The 21,206-nt window shown below is 42.7% G+C and overlaps 3 protein-coding genes and 1 non-coding gene across 6 annotated transcripts; 2 read left to right on the forward strand and 2 right to left on the reverse strand.

The window, feature by feature from the left end:
* Positions 1–2,622: 2,622 nt before the first annotated feature.
* LOC4343895 (transmembrane protein 87A) lies at positions 2,623–5,615 on the forward strand. The gene is made up of 5 exons (NM_001403139.1): positions 2,623–2,917; positions 3,023–3,983; positions 4,083–4,178; positions 4,902–5,038; positions 5,142–5,615. The coding sequence occupies exons 1-5, from the start codon at positions 2,715–2,717 to the stop codon at positions 5,347–5,349; spliced, it is 1,605 nt and encodes a 534-aa protein (NP_001390068.1). The 5' UTR covers positions 2,623–2,714; the 3' UTR covers positions 5,350–5,615.
* A 621-nt stretch (positions 5,616–6,236) lies between these two features.
* Positions 6,237–6,433, reverse strand: LOC112939779 (U2 spliceosomal RNA). The gene has a single exon (XR_003243646.1). It is a non-coding gene; the product is annotated as a U2 spliceosomal RNA (small nuclear RNA).
* Positions 6,434–8,929: 2,496 nt separating this feature from the next.
* On the reverse strand, positions 8,930–10,168 carry LOC9271158 (SPX domain-containing protein 6-like). Of its 3 annotated transcripts, XM_066312025.1 has the most exons (3): positions 10,105–10,168; positions 9,744–9,961; positions 8,930–9,657 (listed from the first exon to the last, which is right to left on the reverse strand). In XM_066312025.1, the coding sequence occupies exons 2-3, from the start codon at positions 9,957–9,959 to the stop codon at positions 9,169–9,171; spliced, it is 705 nt and encodes a 234-aa protein (XP_066168122.1). In that variant the 5' UTR covers positions 9,960–9,961; positions 10,105–10,168; the 3' UTR covers positions 8,930–9,168. The 3 variants fall into 3 exon arrangements, 2 of the variants coding, with proteins under 2 accessions (XP_066168122.1, NP_001411460.1); NM_001424531.1 differs by having other exon boundaries at positions 9,744–10,162; NR_188778.1 differs by having other exon boundaries at positions 8,930–10,163.
* Positions 10,169–15,467: 5,299 nt separating this feature from the next.
* LOC4343897 (uncharacterized) lies at positions 15,468–21,150 on the forward strand. The gene is made up of 7 exons (XM_015789087.3): positions 15,468–15,635; positions 15,900–18,482; positions 18,926–19,062; positions 19,167–19,241; positions 19,784–19,873; positions 19,977–20,032; positions 20,820–21,150. The coding sequence occupies exons 4-7, from the start codon at positions 19,218–19,220 to the stop codon at positions 20,896–20,898; spliced, it is 249 nt and encodes an 82-aa protein (XP_015644573.2). The 5' UTR covers positions 15,468–15,635; positions 15,900–18,482; positions 18,926–19,062; positions 19,167–19,217; the 3' UTR covers positions 20,899–21,150.
* Positions 21,151–21,206: the final 56 nt, after the last annotated feature.

The following is a 21,206-nucleotide window of genomic DNA, read 5'->3' on the forward strand; positions in this document are numbered from 1 at the left end:
CGAAAGGGGGGTCTCACGATCTCCTGCTAGAGAGGATCACTCCTCGACAGACGCTTACAACACCGCCACGTATGCTCCATGATAGTGAACAGTCCTCCAAAACCGTTGAGGGAGACAAATTACACCAGTTTTAATAGTTGGGGGTCAAAATATCCGCTATTACGGTTTAAAGATACAAATTAGGTTAAGACACTAGTTAAGGGAGTCAAAGTAGACATATTCCATTTTCAATTGGGTGTTGTTTCAAATTAGGTCCAATTGGAGGGGGAAAATGGTTTTGTTTGCTAGGCTATTGCTTTCTCCCCTATGTTTTGAACTTCAGTTTCCATTTTAAAATGCATGTAAAAACAAGGTCAAAATTCATGTCAAGCTTGAACTTGACCTTTTTTTTTTGAAATTGAACATTTGAAAAATCACGTAAAAAAACAGAGGCAAAATAGTTGGGCTGTTTTGAATTAGGCCCGGTTGAAGGCGAAAAGTTTTTTTCCTTTTTGAAACTTTTCCCATTTTCGTTCGGTCATTGAACATCGGTTTATATAGTTATATGGGAAAATCCTCCATTTTTAAAATAAAATTACAGTAAATAATGACAACAGGGTAATCAACAGTAAAATATGGTTATTTGTCGACACCCTTCACCATGTCATCTGTTAGATCGATACTTAAATACCCTTATATAATACTTCTATTTTAGACCGTTGATTTTTTTTTATTTTTGAAATAAAAACACCAGTAAAACTTCTCCTAATTATAATACTCACGCTTATTTATAACTACTCCAATTGATCTCTTGTCACTCGATCGGATGCGTAAAGGTCATGAAGCTTAGACGAGACGATCACTTAATTCTGAAAGCAAAAACAAGGTAAGGTAATTATTGATTAAACTAATTAGGCGTGTGCTGGTGGTTAGGTTGTGAGCCAAACGGGGCATGCAGTACACACGGTCATGTGGTTTCCTGCCCAACTGGTGTGAGTTTCTGTCTTGCTGTGCGACTTGTTGCAGGCTTGCGATGAGTACCTTTTGACCTTTTCCTTTTGTTTTGGACTTTTTTGGTTGATTATTAGGATTAGGATGATTTTTGGCTGCAGATATTTGCTAGTGGACTTATGCATGTCAAATGCATGCAAAAGTCACTAGCTAACTTGGTTTATGCCTGAATATCTTATTCTTAATTAGCTCAGTCAGCACATCTGCAATATCCCTTTTTTTTCTTCTTCAATGATCACGTTTATGGGAAAAAAATATTGTACCTTATGCTACAAATCAAGAACTCAGGGCAGTGGTACCGGTAGAAATATAACAACGCGTAGCAAATACAGGCTATATGTTTTTTTTAAGACAACAGGCTATATGTTAGCTACAAGTAAATGTCAAGAAGAGATAAGCGTAGAGAGGAGAAAAACGAGCTATAGATATAGTCAGCTGTGACACACGGATTTCAATATATCATGTATTTACGTGTGTATGCGAGGTGATCAAATATTGATAGTAAAATATATATTTATAAATTTATTATATGACTAAGCTATTAGAGTGAATGTAGATAACTACTCCCTCCATCCTAAAATATAAGCATTTTTTTTTACTCTAACACGGTCTCTGAGATGCTATTTTAACCAACAATATCTATAAAAGTAAGATGTTTTAAATAAAAAAAGTTAAATATTATGATAGTTTTTCTAATGATAAATCTACTAATATCAATTTTACATGATTGATTTTTTTTTATTTTTTTGCTGTTAATAGTTAAAATTAAAAACATTTGACTCGTCACTATGCTAAGAATGTTTATATTTTGGGACGGAGGAGTATTAGATTTGTTCTTATTGCGGTAATTAACATCGTCGTTGACTTGACATGACCAAGAAAGTGATGGTGTAAGTGTAATCAGGAGAGGACACACACGTGGCTTTCAAACCGCTAAAACCCCAGTGGCACGTCACTAAAACCTCAACTTCAGCTCTGGCATTACAAGCTCACGGTCATCCCTTAGTCCACAAGTAAAACTGCCACTAAACAAAGCAAGAGGAATTAAGGAAACTTGTCACAATATCACTGCTCTTCTCAAACCCCTAGGTCTTCTCCACCCAGGAGCGATGTTTATCTGCTCAAGGTACCAAACATTTGCCCACATAACCCTTGTAATGTTGAGCTACAACCTATATTACCACTTCGGTTTTAGGTTAGAAAATCGTTTTAAAACAATAGGCGTTTTGGTCATGGTTCTTTTTTCTCCTTAGTCCGATAATATCATAACTATGTGTATTCTTACTTGATTTAGAGAATGATATTTCCCTCGAAATCTTTGTTTAAAACGCGTGATCAAACGATCCCCGTGTCACTTCATATTGCATAGTGCTCAACGAAATGGAGCCAATCATGCACCAAGATAATCTCAATGCTAAATCTTGCTCATATTTGTTCCCTCTCATTTGTCATTTTTGTCATGCATGTCTGCCTAATTCCATCATGGTTTTGTCACTGTTCCATTATTATTGCAATGGATTCTCTGTATTTTTTTCTTTTTCTTTTCCTCTGTAGTTTAGGGTGTGGACCTAACAAAATTCATGGCTGCCTCCCAACGTCAAAGTCGTCTCTTCCGTTCTCCCTCCACTTCTCGGGATCCCTCCACCTCTCGTATTTCTACTCCACGCCGCCGCCGATGCTGCCGCGGCGGCGGTGGTGGTAGCAGCAGTCTCCCGTCTCCGGCGATGTCAGTGATGCCTTCGATAAGGCGGCTCCTCCTCGCCGGCGCGGCGGTGGCGGTGGTGGTCGTTTCTTGCGCCGTCGTTTGTGCGGAGGCGTCGGTGCATGAGTACGCCGGCGAGAGGTTCGCCGGCGTCGGCAATGGCTTCGTGCTGCACGGCGGCAGCGAGGGTGTCTACGCGTCGGCCACGGCGGAGTCGTTCGTCCGGTACGGTGGCCGGAGCTGGTTGTGGGTGCCAAGTGTCATTGCTTCGTTGTTTGAATTGGTTCTTGGGATGTGACGCGCTCGCCATGGGGGGGTTTCTTGGTGCAGATTCGAGAAGGTGGCGTTCAGGAGGACGCCGGAGGCGGCGTCGGTGGCGGAGGAGGACGGCAACCGGACGGTCACGGTGGCGGCGGTCATCTTCGAGGCCGGCGACCGCGACGCCGTCGGGGCGGTGTCCGACGTCGTCGGCGGCGAGCGCGCGCTGTGCTGCACGCCGGGCATGGCGAGGCGAGGCGGGTGCACGGAGGGGGCGGTCGTGTACCGCGCCCCCGCGTCGTCGAACGCCACCGGCCGCTGGCCCAAGGTGCTCGCCGCGTCGTTCCTCCCGGGCAGCCTCGTCGCGGCGTTCCCCGACGAGACCGTCGCCGTGGCGCGCACCGGGATGTACAGCCTCCACTTCGTCCACTGCGACGCGTCGCTCGCCGCCGGGCAGGTGGTGGCCGCGGAGGGGAAGACCATCTGGAAGAACAGCCGCGGCTACCTCCCGGGGAGGATGGCGCCGCTCAAGCCGTTCTACGGCGCCATGTCGCTGGCGTTCGCCGCGCTCGCCGCGCTCTGGTTCGCCCGGTACGCGAGGTTCTGGCGCGAGGTGTCGCCGCTGCAGAACTTCGCGACGGCGGCCATCGCGCTGGGCATGGTGGAGGTCACCACCTGGTACCTCGACCTCGCCGAGTTCGACGCGTCGGGCGTCCGGCCGGCGGGGACGACGTTCTGGGCGGCGACGTCGGGCGCCGTGCGCGCCGCGGCGTGCCGCGTGCTGGCGCTGCTCGTGGCCATGGGGTACGGCGTGACGAGGCCCGCACTGGGCTGCGGCAACGCCAGGGTGGCCGCCCTCGGCGCCGCGTTCCTCGCCGCGGCGGAGGTGCTCGACGTCGGCGACAACGTCGGCATCGTCAGTGACCACTCGCCGGCGAGGAGGCTCTTCTTCATTCTCCCCGTCGCCGCCCTCAACACGGTGTTCATCTACTGGATCTTCACCTCGCTGTCAAGAACTATCAGCAAGCTCAAGGTAGCATCATTTGAACTTCCCACTTTCAAAATTCTACCAAAATTCGAATAATTCTTCGAGAATCATCAATGAATTCTGTGATTAATCTGATTCTTGCAGGCGAGGAGGATGACGGCGAAGCTTGAAATGTATCGGAAATTCGCGAATTCTCTCACCATCGCCGTGGCCCTGTCGCTCGGCTGGATCACATTTGAGGTATAACTTCGCTGCAGTCCTAGCTGTTTTCTGATGGCTCAGCAACTTCAGAGAACTGAGGATCCAGGGACTTAACTTTATATTTAATACTAATTTAGAGTATTAAATATAGTCTTCTTACAAATCTAATTACATAAATGAAAGTTAATTCGTGAGACAAATTTTTTAAGCTTAATTAATCTATAATTAGATAATGTTTACTGTAGCATCACATGGGCTAATCATGGATTAATTAGGCTCAATAGATTCGTCTCGCGAATTAGTCCAAGATTATGGATGGGTTTTATTAATAGTCTACGTTTAATATTTATTATTAGTGTCCAAAAACATTTGATGTGATAGGGATTTAAAAGTTTTAGTCTCATCTAAACAGGGCCTGAACATTTCAGCATTTGTTTTTGCTCTCATAAATGACTAATCATTTTCTTAGGCCCTGTTTCAACTCATTTATTTAAACTTCCAACTTTTCCGTCACATCAAACTTTCCTACACACATAAACTTTCAACTTTTCCGTTACATCATTCTAATTTCTTTAAACTTCCAATTTTGCGTGGAACTAAACACAACCTTAGTTGTTTTCGTCCACATTACTGGTGACTTTTATCGTCATGACACTAACTGTTCATGTGGTACATTAGTACAAGCTCGTAAATTAATTAACATAAGAAGACTTTTAGCACTTCAAAATAATGTATGAAAAAAATTCTAAAATCAAAATTCAGGTCCATTTTAAGACGACTGATGAGCACAACGAGCGGTGGCGAGTGGCGTGGGTAATCCCCGCGGTGTGGGAGCTCATCTCCTTCTTCCTCCTCTGCACCATCTGCATCCTATGGACGCCCTCACAAAATTCAATGAGGTACATGCTACTACTGCTCACCATTACTACAGCCCATCATCTTATATCAATATGAACAAAAGTTTACCGACTCGTGGGTGTGTGCGTGTGGTGTGTCAAGCAGGTTCGCCTACTCGAGGGAGGAGTGTGAGGATGACACGGAGCACAATGACGAGGACGATGACGTGGAGGACACGCGGCCGCTGATCAGGGCCGGGCCGCTGTCCTACGTGGACAACTGGGCGTGCTACGTCACGCAGGACGCCAAGATCATACTGAGGACGGACTCTGGCGTGTACGCTAAAGCCGGCGAAGAGTACAAACGGGTGTGAGCCTGTGAGGAGGAGGAGCGTGCTAGCAGATATGGGACAGAAAATGTCTAAGTGATTAAGAAGGAGTTGATTAGTTTAAACACTGGTAGGTACACTGTCAAGTGTCAACTGAGTACTTCAATTAGGGGCACTGTTTGTTAAAAAAAGAGAGATGAAAGAGGAGTATTAGAGGGAGGGACGTATGATCGCTAGGAGGAGAGGGAAACGATTACCCGCCCACTAACAGCCCCTAGGAAAAAGGGTCATTCTAAAAGCTTTATTATATTAATCAAAGAACTTAATTGTTTGTATCATCTTTCCTCATATATCTATCCTTCAAACCGTCAAAATGACGAGTTCAAAAACTTTTCTATTACATCATAAATTTCAAAAAAAAGTAAAAGACAATTAGAATCTAATACTCTCATTCATGTGCATAGACTTTATACCATAAATTTTGCACGTATAAACTTTGTGTATAGAAATATTTTTATATAAAATATTTGAATCTGAATTCGAATTTGAATCGGGTATATAAACTTTTGACTTATACACATTCGCTCTACAAACTTTAGGTGGATAAAGTTTAGATGTGTAAACTTTAGGTATAAACTTACTAAAAAGAGGAAAAGAAAAAAAAAACGATCGCTGGCAGCGATCGATCGCCCGTTAGCCTTTCGGCCTTTTCCCTATGTTTTCATTTGTGTATGAAATTGATAACTACCCTGCCAATGCACAGCTTCAAAATTGCAAGTAACCGAAACTGTGCACTTGCCAATGAAAACTGAAATTGCTAAGTAGTATATTTGAATTGACAACACTTCAAATTAAGATTAATGAACAATAACTGACAGCTGAAATTTCTATGCGAATTTTCTTTGACGTGCTAACACTTGAAATTGATTTGGTTGGGGTGCGCCAGGCTTAGGCTGTAGTGCAACGCCTAAACGACGCTTGAGGGACCTAGTGGCAAGCCACTATTGTGAGCCCTCCCCCATAAAAAATAAATTTAATATCAAAGTGGGCACATGGTCCACATATCAGATATTAAACTGATAAGAACAGATACTACACTTGATCTTAGCCAAAAGGCCGAGAAAGGTATGAGTTGTTGCGTGATACTAACCCTGGTATTATAGCTCTCCTGATGCTCCTTTCTCTGAAAACTGACGGTGTGGTACTAAACAGAGCACTGCACCTGGTCTGTTACTTGGGCTAATTGTCTTGCAATCATAACTCTCCAGAGGCCCAAAAAAGACACAGGGGCCCATGTAGATGCCCTTCCAGGCCCAAACCACGGGAAGGCCGAGGTAAAGCCTTCCATGAATTTTTTTCATTTTTAAATGTTTCTTTTAAAATATTTACAGAAATAATCTATCGTTGGAAAAATTTACAAAAATAGACCCTACTACTCTAGTGAAGGGCGGCAAATTGACGTGGCAGATGGCAGCTCGATGACGGCCGATTGAAAAAGTTGAATTTTTTGCATTAACACCCTTGCCGCGCACTGCCAGGGCGGCAAGGGGCCTCCATGCAAAAAAGCCAACCCAGGAAGGGCCATATCAACAGAGTTGGAAAGAAGCATTTGACTTGATTTTTTTTTGCATCTAGGTCCCTTGCCGCCCTCTAGGAGAGAGGCAAGGGACCTAGATGCAAAAAAAACTAGCCAAATGCTTCTTTTCAGCTGGGCAAATTGCATTACGCCCCTTGCCGCCACCAAAGCGCAAAATGTGCACACGGCGCCGTCGAGCCGTCGTCTGCCACGTCAGCTTGCCGCCCTCCGCTAGGGCGGCAGGGTCTATTTTTTAAATTTTTGTAACAATAGATTATTTCTGTAAATATTTTAAAAAAAAATTAAAAATGAAAAAAATTCAGCCTTCCATGACCATGTAAATGTTTGGCTCAACTTTTTTTTCTCACTCTTAAAAGCCGAAGCAGTTTTTAAATTTTGAAATTTGGATTTTGATATTAGGTCCTTTTTTTTACATATCCTTTTAGCAATCACGAAAAGCGTGAACGCTGTTCAACGAAAGTGACAAGAAAAAGGGCCAAAACGAACACAAAACCAAATTCAAAATTTCAAAATCAGCTGCAAACCTGCAAGCTCTCCCTACCAAATTCAAAATTCAAAGGAGTATGTCCCTTTCTCAAAAGCTGTTTCAGTCTGTATTCCGTAACCAGTTCTTGCCTGCCTCCATGAAGCGAGGAGATATTTCAGTGAGGAATTGAACGAGACACCGGCGACGCTGCCCAACTCCTCACTGACATCGGCAAAGTCTATTTATTTCTTACTCCATCTCTTTCAGAGAGTGTGTGATCTTGCAGAAGCAACTTGGCATCAAAAGATCAACCCACATTTGTTTTCTGGAGACCAGGCATTTTTTGAGGAATATCCCAAGTGTTAATTCTTTGATAAATACGCCGGCTTTTCGTTGGAGTTATCTGCCCATGCCAAGAATATTCCTGCCATCTTCCTTCCGGTTATCCTGAGAAGATGGGAGAATGGCTGAATGGAAGTGTAGAGACTTCATTTGTCAATGAAGTTAGGCCGAGTTCGTTTGCGGTTGTTCCTAACCTCCACTTCCTTATTTCCCGCGAACACGCTTTTCAGTTTCCAAACTGTTAAACGATGCAATTTTATAAACTTTTTATATGTAATATTTACCTTAAAAATCATATTAACCATTTTTATAAAAAGGTTATTTCCTCCGTCCCGAAAGTAGCTACCTTATGTGACACTACCTAGTACTGTGAATCTGGACAGCCGTACTATCTAGTACTACGAATCTGAACATGAGAGGTAGTGTCACACCCGTACTAGCTACATTTTGGATTGTCCAGATTCGTAGTACTAGTTAGTGTTGCATAACGTACTAGGTAGCTACATTTTGTAACCGAGGAAGTAGCTAATATTGTCACTCCGTTTTTCGCGTATGGGATTACTTCCCAAACCACACCAAAACACACAGCTTCAGTGGGAAAGTTGGGGGCATATTATTATATCTTCCAATTGACATCCGTCTGTTTGACGGTTCACCGTAGACAAACTAAAACTTTGCCATCCCTCTTATGCCACTATGTACCTACTTTGCAGCTACTCATTTTGTTCAATAAAAATTAATTTAGTATTGGATATGACATTCGTTATATTATAATATATCACATCCAGTTTAGATTTTTTTTTTTTGACGGAGTGAGTAACTCCTGTAGTACATGTGAGGTATATCCGTCCGGGCCAAGAGAATCATCCTGCATAGCTTTCGATTTGAATTTTGACAATTGGCATGCCTGCCTATTATTGTAACCGTTTTTAACATGAAGAATTTCTACGCTGCGTTGTGTCACCGAGCACTAATTTGCAGGTGAGGATCGCTGCGAACAGTTGAGGTTGACTCGTTGCATGATCTGAAGATTATGAAATAGGAGTATATATCACGGCCACTCGAGCGTATCAAATCACAAATGATTTTTTGTTCAACGCTTCGCCGCCGCAGCGACATCGTCCATGTGGTTTTCTTCTTTTTTTTTTGTATTTCTTTTTTTTCTCTCTTTGACGCCTAACTCTGTCAAACTGCCCCTAACCCAATAACATTCGAAAACAAGAGGAAAATTCGTATTACATTTGAATATTTGAAAGCCAAAACACGTATGAATTCGTCTGTATGTATGTTAACTCGCATTTTTACATTATTTAGCCGCTCCTATTTAAGAAGCAGCAAAAAAAAAAAGAAAAAGAAAAAAGATCAAGAAGATAATTAAGCAAATTTAATTACAGATTTCGCAGCGCAGAATTTCCCGGCAAAGCCTCCGCCGCGGCCGACGAGGACGAAGAGGCGGTGGTCATTGGATGGGGATGGGGGACGGCGGCTGGAAGGAGCGGAGCCAGTCGGAGTCCGGCAGGGTGAGCGGCGGCAGCGAGTGGCGCCCGTGGGTGGAGCTGCCGCGCCGCACGTCCTCCATGGTGAGCAGCGCCGCCACGGTGTTCCGGAATATCCCGTGCTCCGCCGCCGCGGCGAGCGCCTCGGGCGCCGCCTCCGCCGGCAGCACCGCCGCCTCCGCCATCATCGCCTCGCACTCCCGCACCATCCGCGACACCGTCTCCGTCTTGAAGAAGTGCCGCCGCTCCCGCACCGCCTCCGCCACCGGCGCCGCCAGCGCGCCGCCGGTGCGCTTGTCGTGCTTCTTGAGGATCTTGCCCACCCCGATGTAGTTGATGCTGCTGTAGCTCAGCAGCAGCACCATCTCGCCGTGGAAGTCCACGATCTCCCGCCGGATTCCGGCCACCTCCGCCGCCGCCTCCGCCGCCTTCTTGATCGCCTCCTGCAACTCCTGCAACCAAGAAGGCAAGAACCCATTTCGCCATCAGAAAACTTATCTAAATTCACAAACGAATTGAAGCGAATTGGTGTACGTGCCCTATGGCGGATGACGAACTCCTCCTCCTGCTCGAGGAAGAAGGAGTCGATCTTGTCGATGTCGGCGGCGAGGGCGGCGACGAAGGCGGCCTCGTCGGCCGGCGAGCCGGAGATGGAGGCGACGATGCGCTTCAGCTCCTTGTAGCTCACGAACTTGTCCCTCCACTCCGGGAGGCTCTGCTCGATCTGCCTCTTGAGCAGCTTCCCAAACTTCATCTCTGCAACTGATCACTGATCAATACCTACAGATAACTGATTAATCTTGTAGCAAGAACAGCATTGGTTAGCTAAATCTGTGTTTGGTGGATTTGTGCGTGGTGAGTGCTCGTGATATAAGAGCAGAGTTTCGTGGAATATTTACCAGCATATGCCAAGCGTGGTGACTGGCGTGATTGCCCAAAACGTGCTATGGACACCCCGTGGATCTATTTGCGCGTCGGGTGTCACGTTTTAAGTTTGTGGTTTTATTATACATGCGTATGATTTGTAGCATGGATTTGAGATAGAGTAATATTATTACAATATAGATCGAGTTCTCTCTCTCTTTCCTTTTTTTTTTGAAAATACCGAGGGTTATTTGTCATCACGTAATCTTATAATTTATAATTTCAGGTAACATATTGTTCCATCATGAAATTTCATAAAAAAACCTATCTTTATTCGTGCACAATTGTTGCATAATAAATATACCATATATGAAAATATCTAGACCCAAAGTATTGAATGAAATTCCATCTTATAAGAACATCAAATGGAATTAACTCCTTGTATTTGCCCCAATTTTCTTGTTTGAATATAAAGTTTTCTTGAACTTGACAAAAATCTTGATAAAAGTAGTTCCAGATCATTAGGGTTAAAAGTAGTTCCAGATCATTAGGGTTTCTGTGTATGGTTTTATTTGGTGTGTTTTAACTTTAGCAGCACCTCCAAACTCCAAAGTAGAGTAAGAATGTCGCAATAGGCAGGATGGCTAGTGTGGATTTAGTGATTTTTGGTAAAAGGTGTGACATGGGGGGTCCCTAGAGCACGGATAGAGAAAGAGTGGTGACTAAAATTCTAAGCATACAAGAAGCATATTCTAGGCGTATAGCCAAAACCATGGGTGGCTAGTGACTTTTGCTCCCACACTGCTTCTAGGTTTTGTAGAGCATCAGATGAAAGGGATATGATTCCTTGGGGATCTTCTTGAAGTTACACTGCTAGTTCAGCATGTTTGGAGGCAGAGGCTACCCCACATGGTCACTCGTTTTTGGCAAAGCGAGCCTCACCATAGAAAATTCTTGGTACATCTAAATTGCGGTTTGTAGTATTACATTATTATTTTCGATTTATAGCATCACTCCAAGGAAAAAAAATACTCGAAGCACAAGTTGAAGGAATATATATATTATAGATTTTATGTCTTTTTCAAGAATTACAATAACGATGAAGAACTATATATATGGAGATAGTTCCAAATTATGTGTGACAAAGGTTGATGGTTGCTCCAAGAAAAGGAACAAGTATAGGATATTTTGTGAATTATGCTTTGTTGGCAATTTTATTATCTTGGGCCATAAGTTATATTTGCCTATTCGAGATTCCTTCACTTTTGAGAAATTTTGCCGCTGGAAAAAGAAAAAAACCAAGAAAAATAAATTTTAAAATATATATCTTAGAAGTATGAAGATTATATGTATAAATTAATCTTAAAAACTATTTAAATAAAATAATATATTTATTGATATTTCTATATACATTATAACTGGGAATAGTGGTCGAAGTTATTTTTCAATACCATGTTCTCGTTCAAAACGATAATTATATAAGCTATAGGATATTATTAATATTTCTTTCTTGGAAATGACCTCTCAGCATTGAAATGGCAACTAGCGGCCAGGGAAGAAAGGTACAAAATTGCAAAGTCATATCATGGAACCTTGCATCACATCAGCAAATCATCCCAAAAAGAACAGAGCACACAAACATGCAGGACCATTCTTTTGACATCAATATTTCTTTTCTTTTTGGCTATATTCTTCCCCGTATAAAAGGGTGGCTGTTAGGGCTAATGAGTTCTCAGTTCATAGTTTATTCAGAGCATATCCACAGAAAATATTGCTTTTGATGTATATATAGTGATGTGTTCTCTTGTTTGCCTTTTTTTACGTCATTGCTTTAGTGGAGTCATGTACTACTTATTTATAGTGGCTGGAAGGATAGCTGGTTAACTCAAGTAGCATGTGTTCTTTTTCCCTGAAAAAAATAAAGTTAGCCATCCATAAGCCTGAGTAAAGGAGCAAATGATAAGACCAGAAGCAATTTTAAGATAGCGGCAACATTTGCTAGGGCAATTTATACTACTACATCTTAAAAAGTGCATCTTTTTAGATGGTCTTAATAAATATAGGCAAAATTTGCTAGAAGACACTCAGAAAACGTGCAATTAGCTATGGGACACCACAAAGACATGAATTTGCTATAGGATATCGCAAAAGAGTGGTAATTAGCTACTAGACACCGAAGGTATTATTTTATTATTTTCAAACAACATGGAGAGAGAAATGATCGAAAAAGACCAGATTGCCCTCACGCACGTGGCGCGGACGCACGCCTTGCCGTCATGCAACGCCGCTCCAGCTCCATCTGCCCCGCCTTGCTGCGCGGGGGGAGGGGGCCGGCTGGAGAGTCGCGGTGGCCTGTCGGCACCAGGGGCGAGGCGGTACAGTCGGTGCTACGAGCGGTGGAGTGGGCGAGTGCCCATGGTGAGCGGCCAACGTCACGAGTGGCCGGCGCTGACGTCGTGAGTGGTCGGCGCTGTAAGCGGCTGGGGCGCTGGACATGGCAACGTGGCCGGATGCGACGGGCACGGGTGCAGCTGGGAACTGTTGCGCGATTAGGGGGGTGTTTGGGAACTAGGGACTAAATTTAGTCCCTCTCACAAAAACATAAGTCTCTACCGGGAATAAAGTTTAGCCTAGCCCCACTTTAGTCCCTCCAACTAAATACCACCTAGATACGATGGGTTCACGCGTTGTGGGGGCCGGGCAACGGCGCCATTCGACTATGCGGTGGCGGCGTGCGGCGACGCCCATCAGCGCCTTTTCCTTTTTTTTTTTCCATTTCTTCCTCCTTTTCATGGTTCCTTGCCATGTGCGGCGGTGGAGCAATGAGGAATGGTCGGACGGCGCCGGCATGACCGTGCGACGACGAGGGCAGAGGCACGGCGTGAGCGACGGTAGTGCGTGCCAAGGCGCGCGTGTGAGCGCCGCGGTCTCGGTGTGGGCTGCCCGGCGGCAGCCGTATGCCGTGGTGGCGTGGCACGGCACGGCGTGCTGTTCGCCGGCGGCCACGCGATGGCTACAGGTTGCTCTTCCTTTTTTTTTTCTCTTGTCTTCTTCTTCTATTTCTTATCTCTTTCTCTCCTTGTTTAGTCCGGTCATGGCGTGGCAGCTCGCTGGCATGGGGCAGCGGCATCAGTGGGACTCCAGAACAAGCAAAACGACACAGGGGTATTTTGGTACTTTCAACACTCTCTCTCTCCGTTTTTATAGGAAATAATAAAATAATACCTCCGGTGTCTAGTAGCTAATTATCACTTTTTTGCGGTGTTCTATAGCCAATTCACGTTTTTACGGTGTCCCACAGCTAATTACACGTTTTTTAAGAGTCCCGTAGCAAATTTTGCCATAAATATATACTCCCTCTGGACAGAAATATACGTCGTTTCAGACAACTCAATTAAACTACACTCAGTGCAAATTGCTTCTCGGAAACGACGAGTAATGTTGACTAGAGAAAGTATATTTGGACTTGCAGTTAGGCGTATATACTAAATGTTTTAAATTCTCCATTTTCTTCTCCCTAAGATTATTTTTTATAGGGCACTAAGATTTTATTTGAAAGATTGTCAATGTTGACAAATGACGAGCTAGTTTGTATACCCTGCTAGTGCCAAAACTTAGATAAATTTTGGTACCACCAATTTTTTTTTCTGAGGTAGAGTTGCCTTTTTAATGTCAACTTAGAGCAAAGCTTTGAGTGGAATCTAGAAATTTTAAATTGGACATTGGTAATGCCAATGATATAAACCACCGTATGCACTATTCCAAATACCAAAATATATCTAGAAAACTATTTAAATATTGGTAGAGTATGTTTTGGCATTAATCTAAAATGGCCTGACAAACTTGGCTAGGATGTATTCCCTCCGTCCCAAATCCAAAAAAACCTAACCTAGAAAGGGAGTAGGATCTAACATCTCACGCAAGTAAACCGAAGTAACTCATTAGCGCACGATTAAACATCTCATTCATCGTTTCTCTGTCTTTTCTTTTTTGTTTTGCAACATCGCTTTTAGCATTTTTATCTGTAGACTGCAACGTCCCAAACTCCAATCCCGTCAATGGGACGTGAATGCCTGCAAGATCAAAAATCAAGACTAGTTAATTGATTAATTAATTAACTAGCATGGTGGCCCGTGCAGATTGCGCAGCTAGTATTATTATATTTTCTCTCGTATAATAGTATATATATGTTTTTTTTCTCAATTTATTATTAAAATATATTAAAATGACAACATAATTTTAAATTTTGTACTACCTTTACCAAACTACCAATGTGTAATACTCATACTGTATTTTATATATGTGATACTTATTTAAGTATTATCTTTTTTTCGAAAAAATAGATTAATATGATTTTTTTAAAACAATTTTTGTGTAGAAACTTTTTATAAAAAACACACCATTCAGCAGTTTGGCGTGAAAAAAAAGATAGGTGGGTTGGAAAAGTGAGACTCAACCTGGGGGTTGCTAGTCTCGCGCGCGCGCCAGCTACTCCCAGCCCAAGGCCCATTAGCCTATTTGTTCTTTTTTCGTGATTTATTTTTCCTTTTTCTTTTGCGATTTTTTTTCGCTTTTTTTCCCGTTTTTTCTGATTACTTTTTTTAATCTTTAGCACACTTATTTTTTTAAATGTTTTGATTTGAAAGTTTTTAAATCTTAACTTGAAAATTTTTAAATCTGATTTGAAAGTATTCAAATCTCGAGTTGAAAGTTTTCGAATCTGGATCGAAAGTTTTTGAATCGGAGTCGAAAGTTTTCAAATATCAAGTTGAAAGTTTTTAAATCTGAGTCGAAAGCTTTCATATTTTTTCAAATCTTAACTTAAAAATTTTCAAATCTGTACTTGAAAGTTTTCAAATCTCGAGTTGAAAGTTTTCAAATATGAGTTGAAAGTTTTTAAATCTGAGTTGAAAGTTTTCAAAATTTGTCTTACACATTTAAATTTCGAGTTAAAAATTTTCAAATTGAGTTTTGAAAGTTTTTAAAATTTGGCTTCAAAAATTTTCAAATCTAACTTGAAAGTTTTCAGTCAGGTAGTAGAAAAAATCTTCCGGGAAAAAGGAAATCGTATCTTAATTATCGTCATTATCTACTAATAACTTAGTTAGTTAGGCTAAACTATCCGGAACGCTCAACCGCCAACGGGCACGCGCGTTAGCTTTTCCCACTCAGCCTACCCTACTTGAACTGATGAGCTTTGGTACGGTCGGACGGGCCGCACGACGGTATGGGCTGGATGTTCCGTAAACCGAAGCCCATATTTGAGGCCCACTAACTCAGTACACCCGAAGAGGAGCCCATCCGATCTTCTGAGCCGCGCAATCCGGCCCACCCATGGAAAGCAGATACGGCCCAACCACATCCTTAAACCCCAGGAGCTGCACGGCCATCGCCTCTCGCTCTTCCCCGCCTCCCCGCCGCCGCCGCCGCCGTGGATCCCTCCGCCCACCGCCGGCGAGCCCTTCCGCCGCCGCCTCACCCTAGCGCTGCTCCCGTGGGACGGACTGCGGTCCGCCACTTCCTCGGCGTGCTCCTCCTCCAGCTCACCTCAGTGTCGTCCCTCCCGGTAAGCTCCCCATGGCCTCGCCGCTGTGCCCGCCCACCCCCTGCCCCTCTCATCCAGCTCGCGCCCGGAGACTCGGAGAGTGGACGGCTGCTTCGTCGGTGAGCGATGACCGGGCTCTCGTTCGCGGGAGCTCACTGACCAGGGGATTCTCTGGAACACACAAACTTTTATTATTTCTTTTTTTAAATTATTTCTTTGCTTCAAGTGAGAGCTTGACTGGTATTGTTATAGCGATATGATTTTGTGTTTTTGTTCTCTTTGCAGGAGATTTGATTCAAATTTGTAAACCTGGGCGAATTCTTTCTCGGAGGCCTGGTCCATGAAGTGTAATTTCTGTGTAGGATCTTCTTCCTGCTCATATCCTGTCAATGTAAGGAGGGGATTGGGCGTCCCTTGTCTATGCACAGGGCAGTGCCAGGGTTCCTGCGTCGAGCCCTCATAACCAGAAACCACCCACAGGCGTCGCGATTTACTTCACTGGCTTGTTGCTTGAACAACCTGGATCATCAAGAGCCCACTCAGAGTACCATTTCTGGTGATTATAGACGTCAGTGCCTTCTTCCCTTGATCACACTAGCAGTGCGGACTTCAAACTGGGACGGCGCAAGAAAGATAAGCTTCAGGGAGTGTGAGAGGTTATATGGCCTTTCCCAGTCAATTGGGTTGTTTGCATTGCTTATACAGTCATTCTTGCCTCGGAGAGTCATAGAGGTCCGGTGCTTGATTCAGAGCATTGTCAATTACTGTGGAAATGCTGGTCCGGAGTTGTTTGAGTTGGCACTTATGCTGGTGAACAATTTGGGTGGATCGATAACATTGCTTCAAGTTTATGCTGCGCTCATACGGGTTTTTATAGAGTTGTCAATGTTTGAGGATGCTCTTGTCACCTACATCGAGGCCAAGAAGATTGGAGTTGAGCTTCAGCTTTGCAACTTCTTGCTGAAGTCCTTAGTCAAGAGGAATCAGTTCATGTATGCGAGGAGTTTGTTTGATGATATGAAGAGCACTGGTCCCTCACCAAATGTCTACTCTTATTCAGTTTTGATGAGTATGTATACACATGGTGATAAACCATGTTTGGAGGAAGCTTTTGATCTTCTTTGTGAAATGAAAATCAGAGGCGTGAAGCCGACTGCGGCAACCTACGGAACCTACCTTTATGGACTTTGCCGTGCCAAACAAGTCGAATCTGCATGGGACTTTCTTCAAGTGCTTCGGCAGAGAGGCTACCCTTGCAACAGCTATTGTTTTAATGCAGTGATTCATGGTTTCTGTAACGATAATCAGGTTCACAAAGCCATGGAGGTATTTGATGAGATGAAGAAAGGTGGGGTTGTCCCAGATGTCCATAGCTACAGCATATTAGTTGATGCGCTTTGCAAACAAGGTGCTCTATCATTAGGCTCTAATTTGCTTGATGAAATGGAAAGAAACAGAGTCAGTCCTACTCTTGTCATTTACAGTTCACTTCTGCATGGTCTTTGCAAAGCTGGAAAAGTTGAGGAGGCCCTTGAACTTTTCGAACGTCTCAAATATCAAGGTTTCAAGCATGACCAAATTACTTACAGCATTGTTCTTCATGGTTGTTGCCGACATATGGATATAGAGGTTGCCTATGGTCTTTGGATTGACATGGTTAACCATAATTTTGTTCCAGATGTTTACAATTACACTAGTCTTATATATGCATTTTGTAGACATAGATACCTTAAAGAAGCATTGGGGTTATTTGAACTAATGCTTGACAACAAGATAAACCCCAATATCATTACATGCACTATTCTAGTTGACGGCTTCATGAAAGAAGGGCTGATTAGTGAAGCCTTTCTTTTCTTGGATGAAGTACGCCAATTTGACATTGTCCCCAACCTTTACACATACAAAGTTATCATCAATGGCCTCTTCAAGGGTAACGAATCTGATGATTTGTGGGGATTCTTTGGGGACATGATAAAAAGGGGATATATTCCCGATGTTGTCCTATACAGTATTATTATTGATGGCTTTGTGAAAGCTTTGGATTTGCAGGAGGCTTTCAGGTTGTATCATAAAATGTTGGATGAGGGGACGATGCCAAATATCTTTACATATACTAGCCTCATAAATGGGTTGTGCCATGATGATAGACTCCCTGAAATGACGCCACTGTTAAAGAATATGATTTTGGAGGGGCTGACACCCGACAGAATTATGTACACTTCTCTCATTGCATGCTATTGTAAGCGTTCAAACATGAAAAAAGCTATGGAAATTTTCAGAGAGATGAAAAATGGGGGTATATCGCCAGATACTTTTGTTTATACATGTTTAATTGGTGGCTACACCAAAGTTCGTGCTATGGATTTTGCGGAGTTGTTGATGGAAGAAATGGAAACTAAAGGGCTTACACCTACCGTAGTAACTTATACAGATCTAATAATTGGATACTTAAAAACAGGAGATGAGAAAAGTGCCTATAGGACATATCATAATATGATTCAGAGAGGTATTACACCAGATGCCAAGCTGAGCTGCATATTGGACCTTGGCAATGATGCAGATGTTGATAATTCTCCAAAAGAGAAGGATGTATCTTAGCTATTTCCATTGAGATCTACAAATTGTTCAAGGGATATCTTTTAAAGGGATTAACCCACATACTGTGGATTGATTATTAGGTCTATTTATTTCTCTACTATGGACTGTGGAGATAAGAAATGGGCAAGACATGACAGTTTTATCCATAAACAGCACCTGGGGAGCTCAGTTGAGCTCATTCAGGGATTTCAGGCGGATTTGGTCTAAGCTTCCCCGTACTCTCCGGCGCCTGCAGTTTCATGTGTCTATGGCTGCTGCTGGGTGACCAAGGTGGGTGGTTCTACGAGTAAATTTCTTTGGATGCCTAAAGATGTAAAATCCCAAAACATGTATGCAGTTACATAACCACTTCTTCTGTAGATTCATCTGACTCTATGTGATGATACTGCAATAGAGAAAATGTTAGCTTGCGATTCCTTCCATTGGTTAATTATGCTGTTCGTCCTTCATGCATTGATATATGGTTTCTCAAATTAATCTTCAATTGAATATATCCATTAAAATTGCAGCTGACAAATTAGTGACAGCATATTAACACATTAGTAACTTATATGTCATTGTTGATTCCCATTTTGCGCTGTATTTGTTGTTTATCATATTTTTCTTTGTCAATCGGCACTTTATTTGCTGTTGAAGGCTTGAAGTGTTGATGGTCTAGGTTATATAGTGCATCCATTACATTCAGACAGTTGTGCCTTTTGATTTCTCTGTAGGTGGAATGGTGGTGCCTTTTGGCTTCTTCAGGAGTCAAGATTGCAGGGTTCAGATCCAATTGTGATTAGGCTTGATGCTTCTACTGTTAACGCTGTTCTTGCTGATCTTTTCTCCTCTGTTGACACATTAACTAAAAGTAGGTGCTACTGTTTAGTTTTGCTCGATGCTTCCATCCTATGTAATGCAAGTGGTACATGCGGTAATAAAACCTCTTTGGTCTTTCTTGTTTCCCTTTTGCAGGTCCACCATTGACCCATGAAGAGGAAGATGATTTGGGTTAGACAAATATAAATGGGTATGACTATAAACAAAAAGGTACTCAGCCACATTAACCAGTTTTCTGTTGTGTCAATTCTTGTTCTGCTTGATTTGGTCATACAATGTTGGGACTTGAGATATGTAATATTTGTTCCGATTTTAGAGTTTTATCCTTGCATGACATTGCAATACTGATTCTTGTGCAGGTGATACATATCTCTTATTCCCTTGGCATGTTAGATTGATATTATTGGGGTCTTAATTAGTCGAGGCCAATTTACACTAATTGAATGACTGGAATAATGTTCCTGGAATTGTTTAGCTGTCGTATTTTCTCATATACTTGGTGTATATCTGTTTTCAACTTACAACTGAATGCTGTCTGCTCCTTAACTGTCAACAAGTTGAATCCTGGAAACTGTTAGAAAGAAAATTTTAACCTCCATTCAGAAGTAGCCATAGATTAAGTACACATGATGCTCCGTTTTTTTTTCAATCTAATGAAGTGGACTTTAACCTCTAAGCTTAGTCTGACTCATTTATGTACATCTCTATTCTGTTCACTGGTTTTACCTGACACTTTTTTATCGCAAATCCAGTGTTCTTTCATTGGCGATGATTTCCTGATCAACACCATTGGACCAGCTGGTAAAGAGAAGGTACTGGGCAATCTCTATGACGGCACACCAGTAAGAATGGTTTCATATTGCAGTCTCCATTTGTAAGTGTTTTCGATCTATCTGCTTGATGTACTAGGAAAACTAATCGGTTTTCTTTTATTTTGTTATGCAGGTGATGATCTCGACTAGTCTATTGCTATTCTTCTACCTGATCATCCAACTGAGATGGTAAGTTTTCACGTGTACACTTGTTCCAGACCAGCCATCTGTGATTTCTTTTGCCAGCACGTACTAGATAATCTGTAGTATAATTTAAACTTATTTGCCAACAGAATATTGTTCTTTTAATCCAAAGGAATATTTAGCCAACCCGATTCTGGAAGCAAGATGTTTTCCAGTTTGTTACGATTTAACTGAACCTTGGAAGATGAATTTTGTTTGTGCACTTGATGTCAGATATGCTGGAGGTAGCTTCATTGTCTTAGGGCCCGTTTAGTTCCCCAAAATTTTTTCCCAAAAACATCATATCGAATCTTTGGACACATGCATGAAGCATTAAATATAGATAAAAAGAAAAACTAATTGCACAGTTATGGGGGAAATCGCGAGACGAATCTTTTAAGCCTAATTAGTCCGTGATTAGCCATAAGTGCTACAGTAACCCACATGTGCTAATGATGGCTTAATTAGTCTCAAAAGATTCGTCTCGCGGTTTCTAGGCGAGTTCTGAAATTAGTTTTTTCATTCGTGTCCGAAAACCCCTTACGACATCCGGTCAAACTTCCGATGTGACACCCAAAAATTTCCTTTTCTCCAACTAAACACACCCTTAGTTTTGAGGTTTTCTCCAAAATGCTGCCATGCTTCTATTTCATTTATATTTATTGCAGTATGTTTCTTGTGTTTTGTGATAATCTGCTTTGTGAGGCACATGAAGCTGGAGATATCTGTCAAAAATGGGTTATGATCGACAGGTTCTTCAGCTTATCCTGAACTATTGCCTGCTACTTTACAGGCTGATGAAGAGAGGCGGCGGCGCTCCGGCAAGCCTCCCAAGATTGTCAAGCACCGGCATCCTCGACTTATCGACGTGATGGAATGAAATCGCCCGTTCTGTGTAGCAGCAGCATTAGCAGTGAGCCAGATCGAGAAGCAGCTCGGCCATTGCAAAAGCGAAGTAGGATTCCACGATGTGAAGCAGCTATGTGACTGCACAAAATTACCTTCTTTTTTTGAGTTTGAGCAAAGATCTTGGAACAGCAACAGCCAGTTGTGTTACTTCCAGACATGGTTTAACGCTGTAATTCCTATACTAAAATATACTATCAGTATATTTTCTGAACTTATCCAATTGTAGCTATCCTAAACGGGGGCCAAACTGGAAAATTACGGCTCGCAGTAT

This window comes from Oryza sativa, chromosome 7 (assembly GCF_034140825.1).
Source record: "Oryza sativa Japonica Group chromosome 7, ASM3414082v1".
NCBI lineage: Eukaryota > Viridiplantae > Streptophyta > Magnoliopsida > Poales > Poaceae > Oryza > Oryza sativa.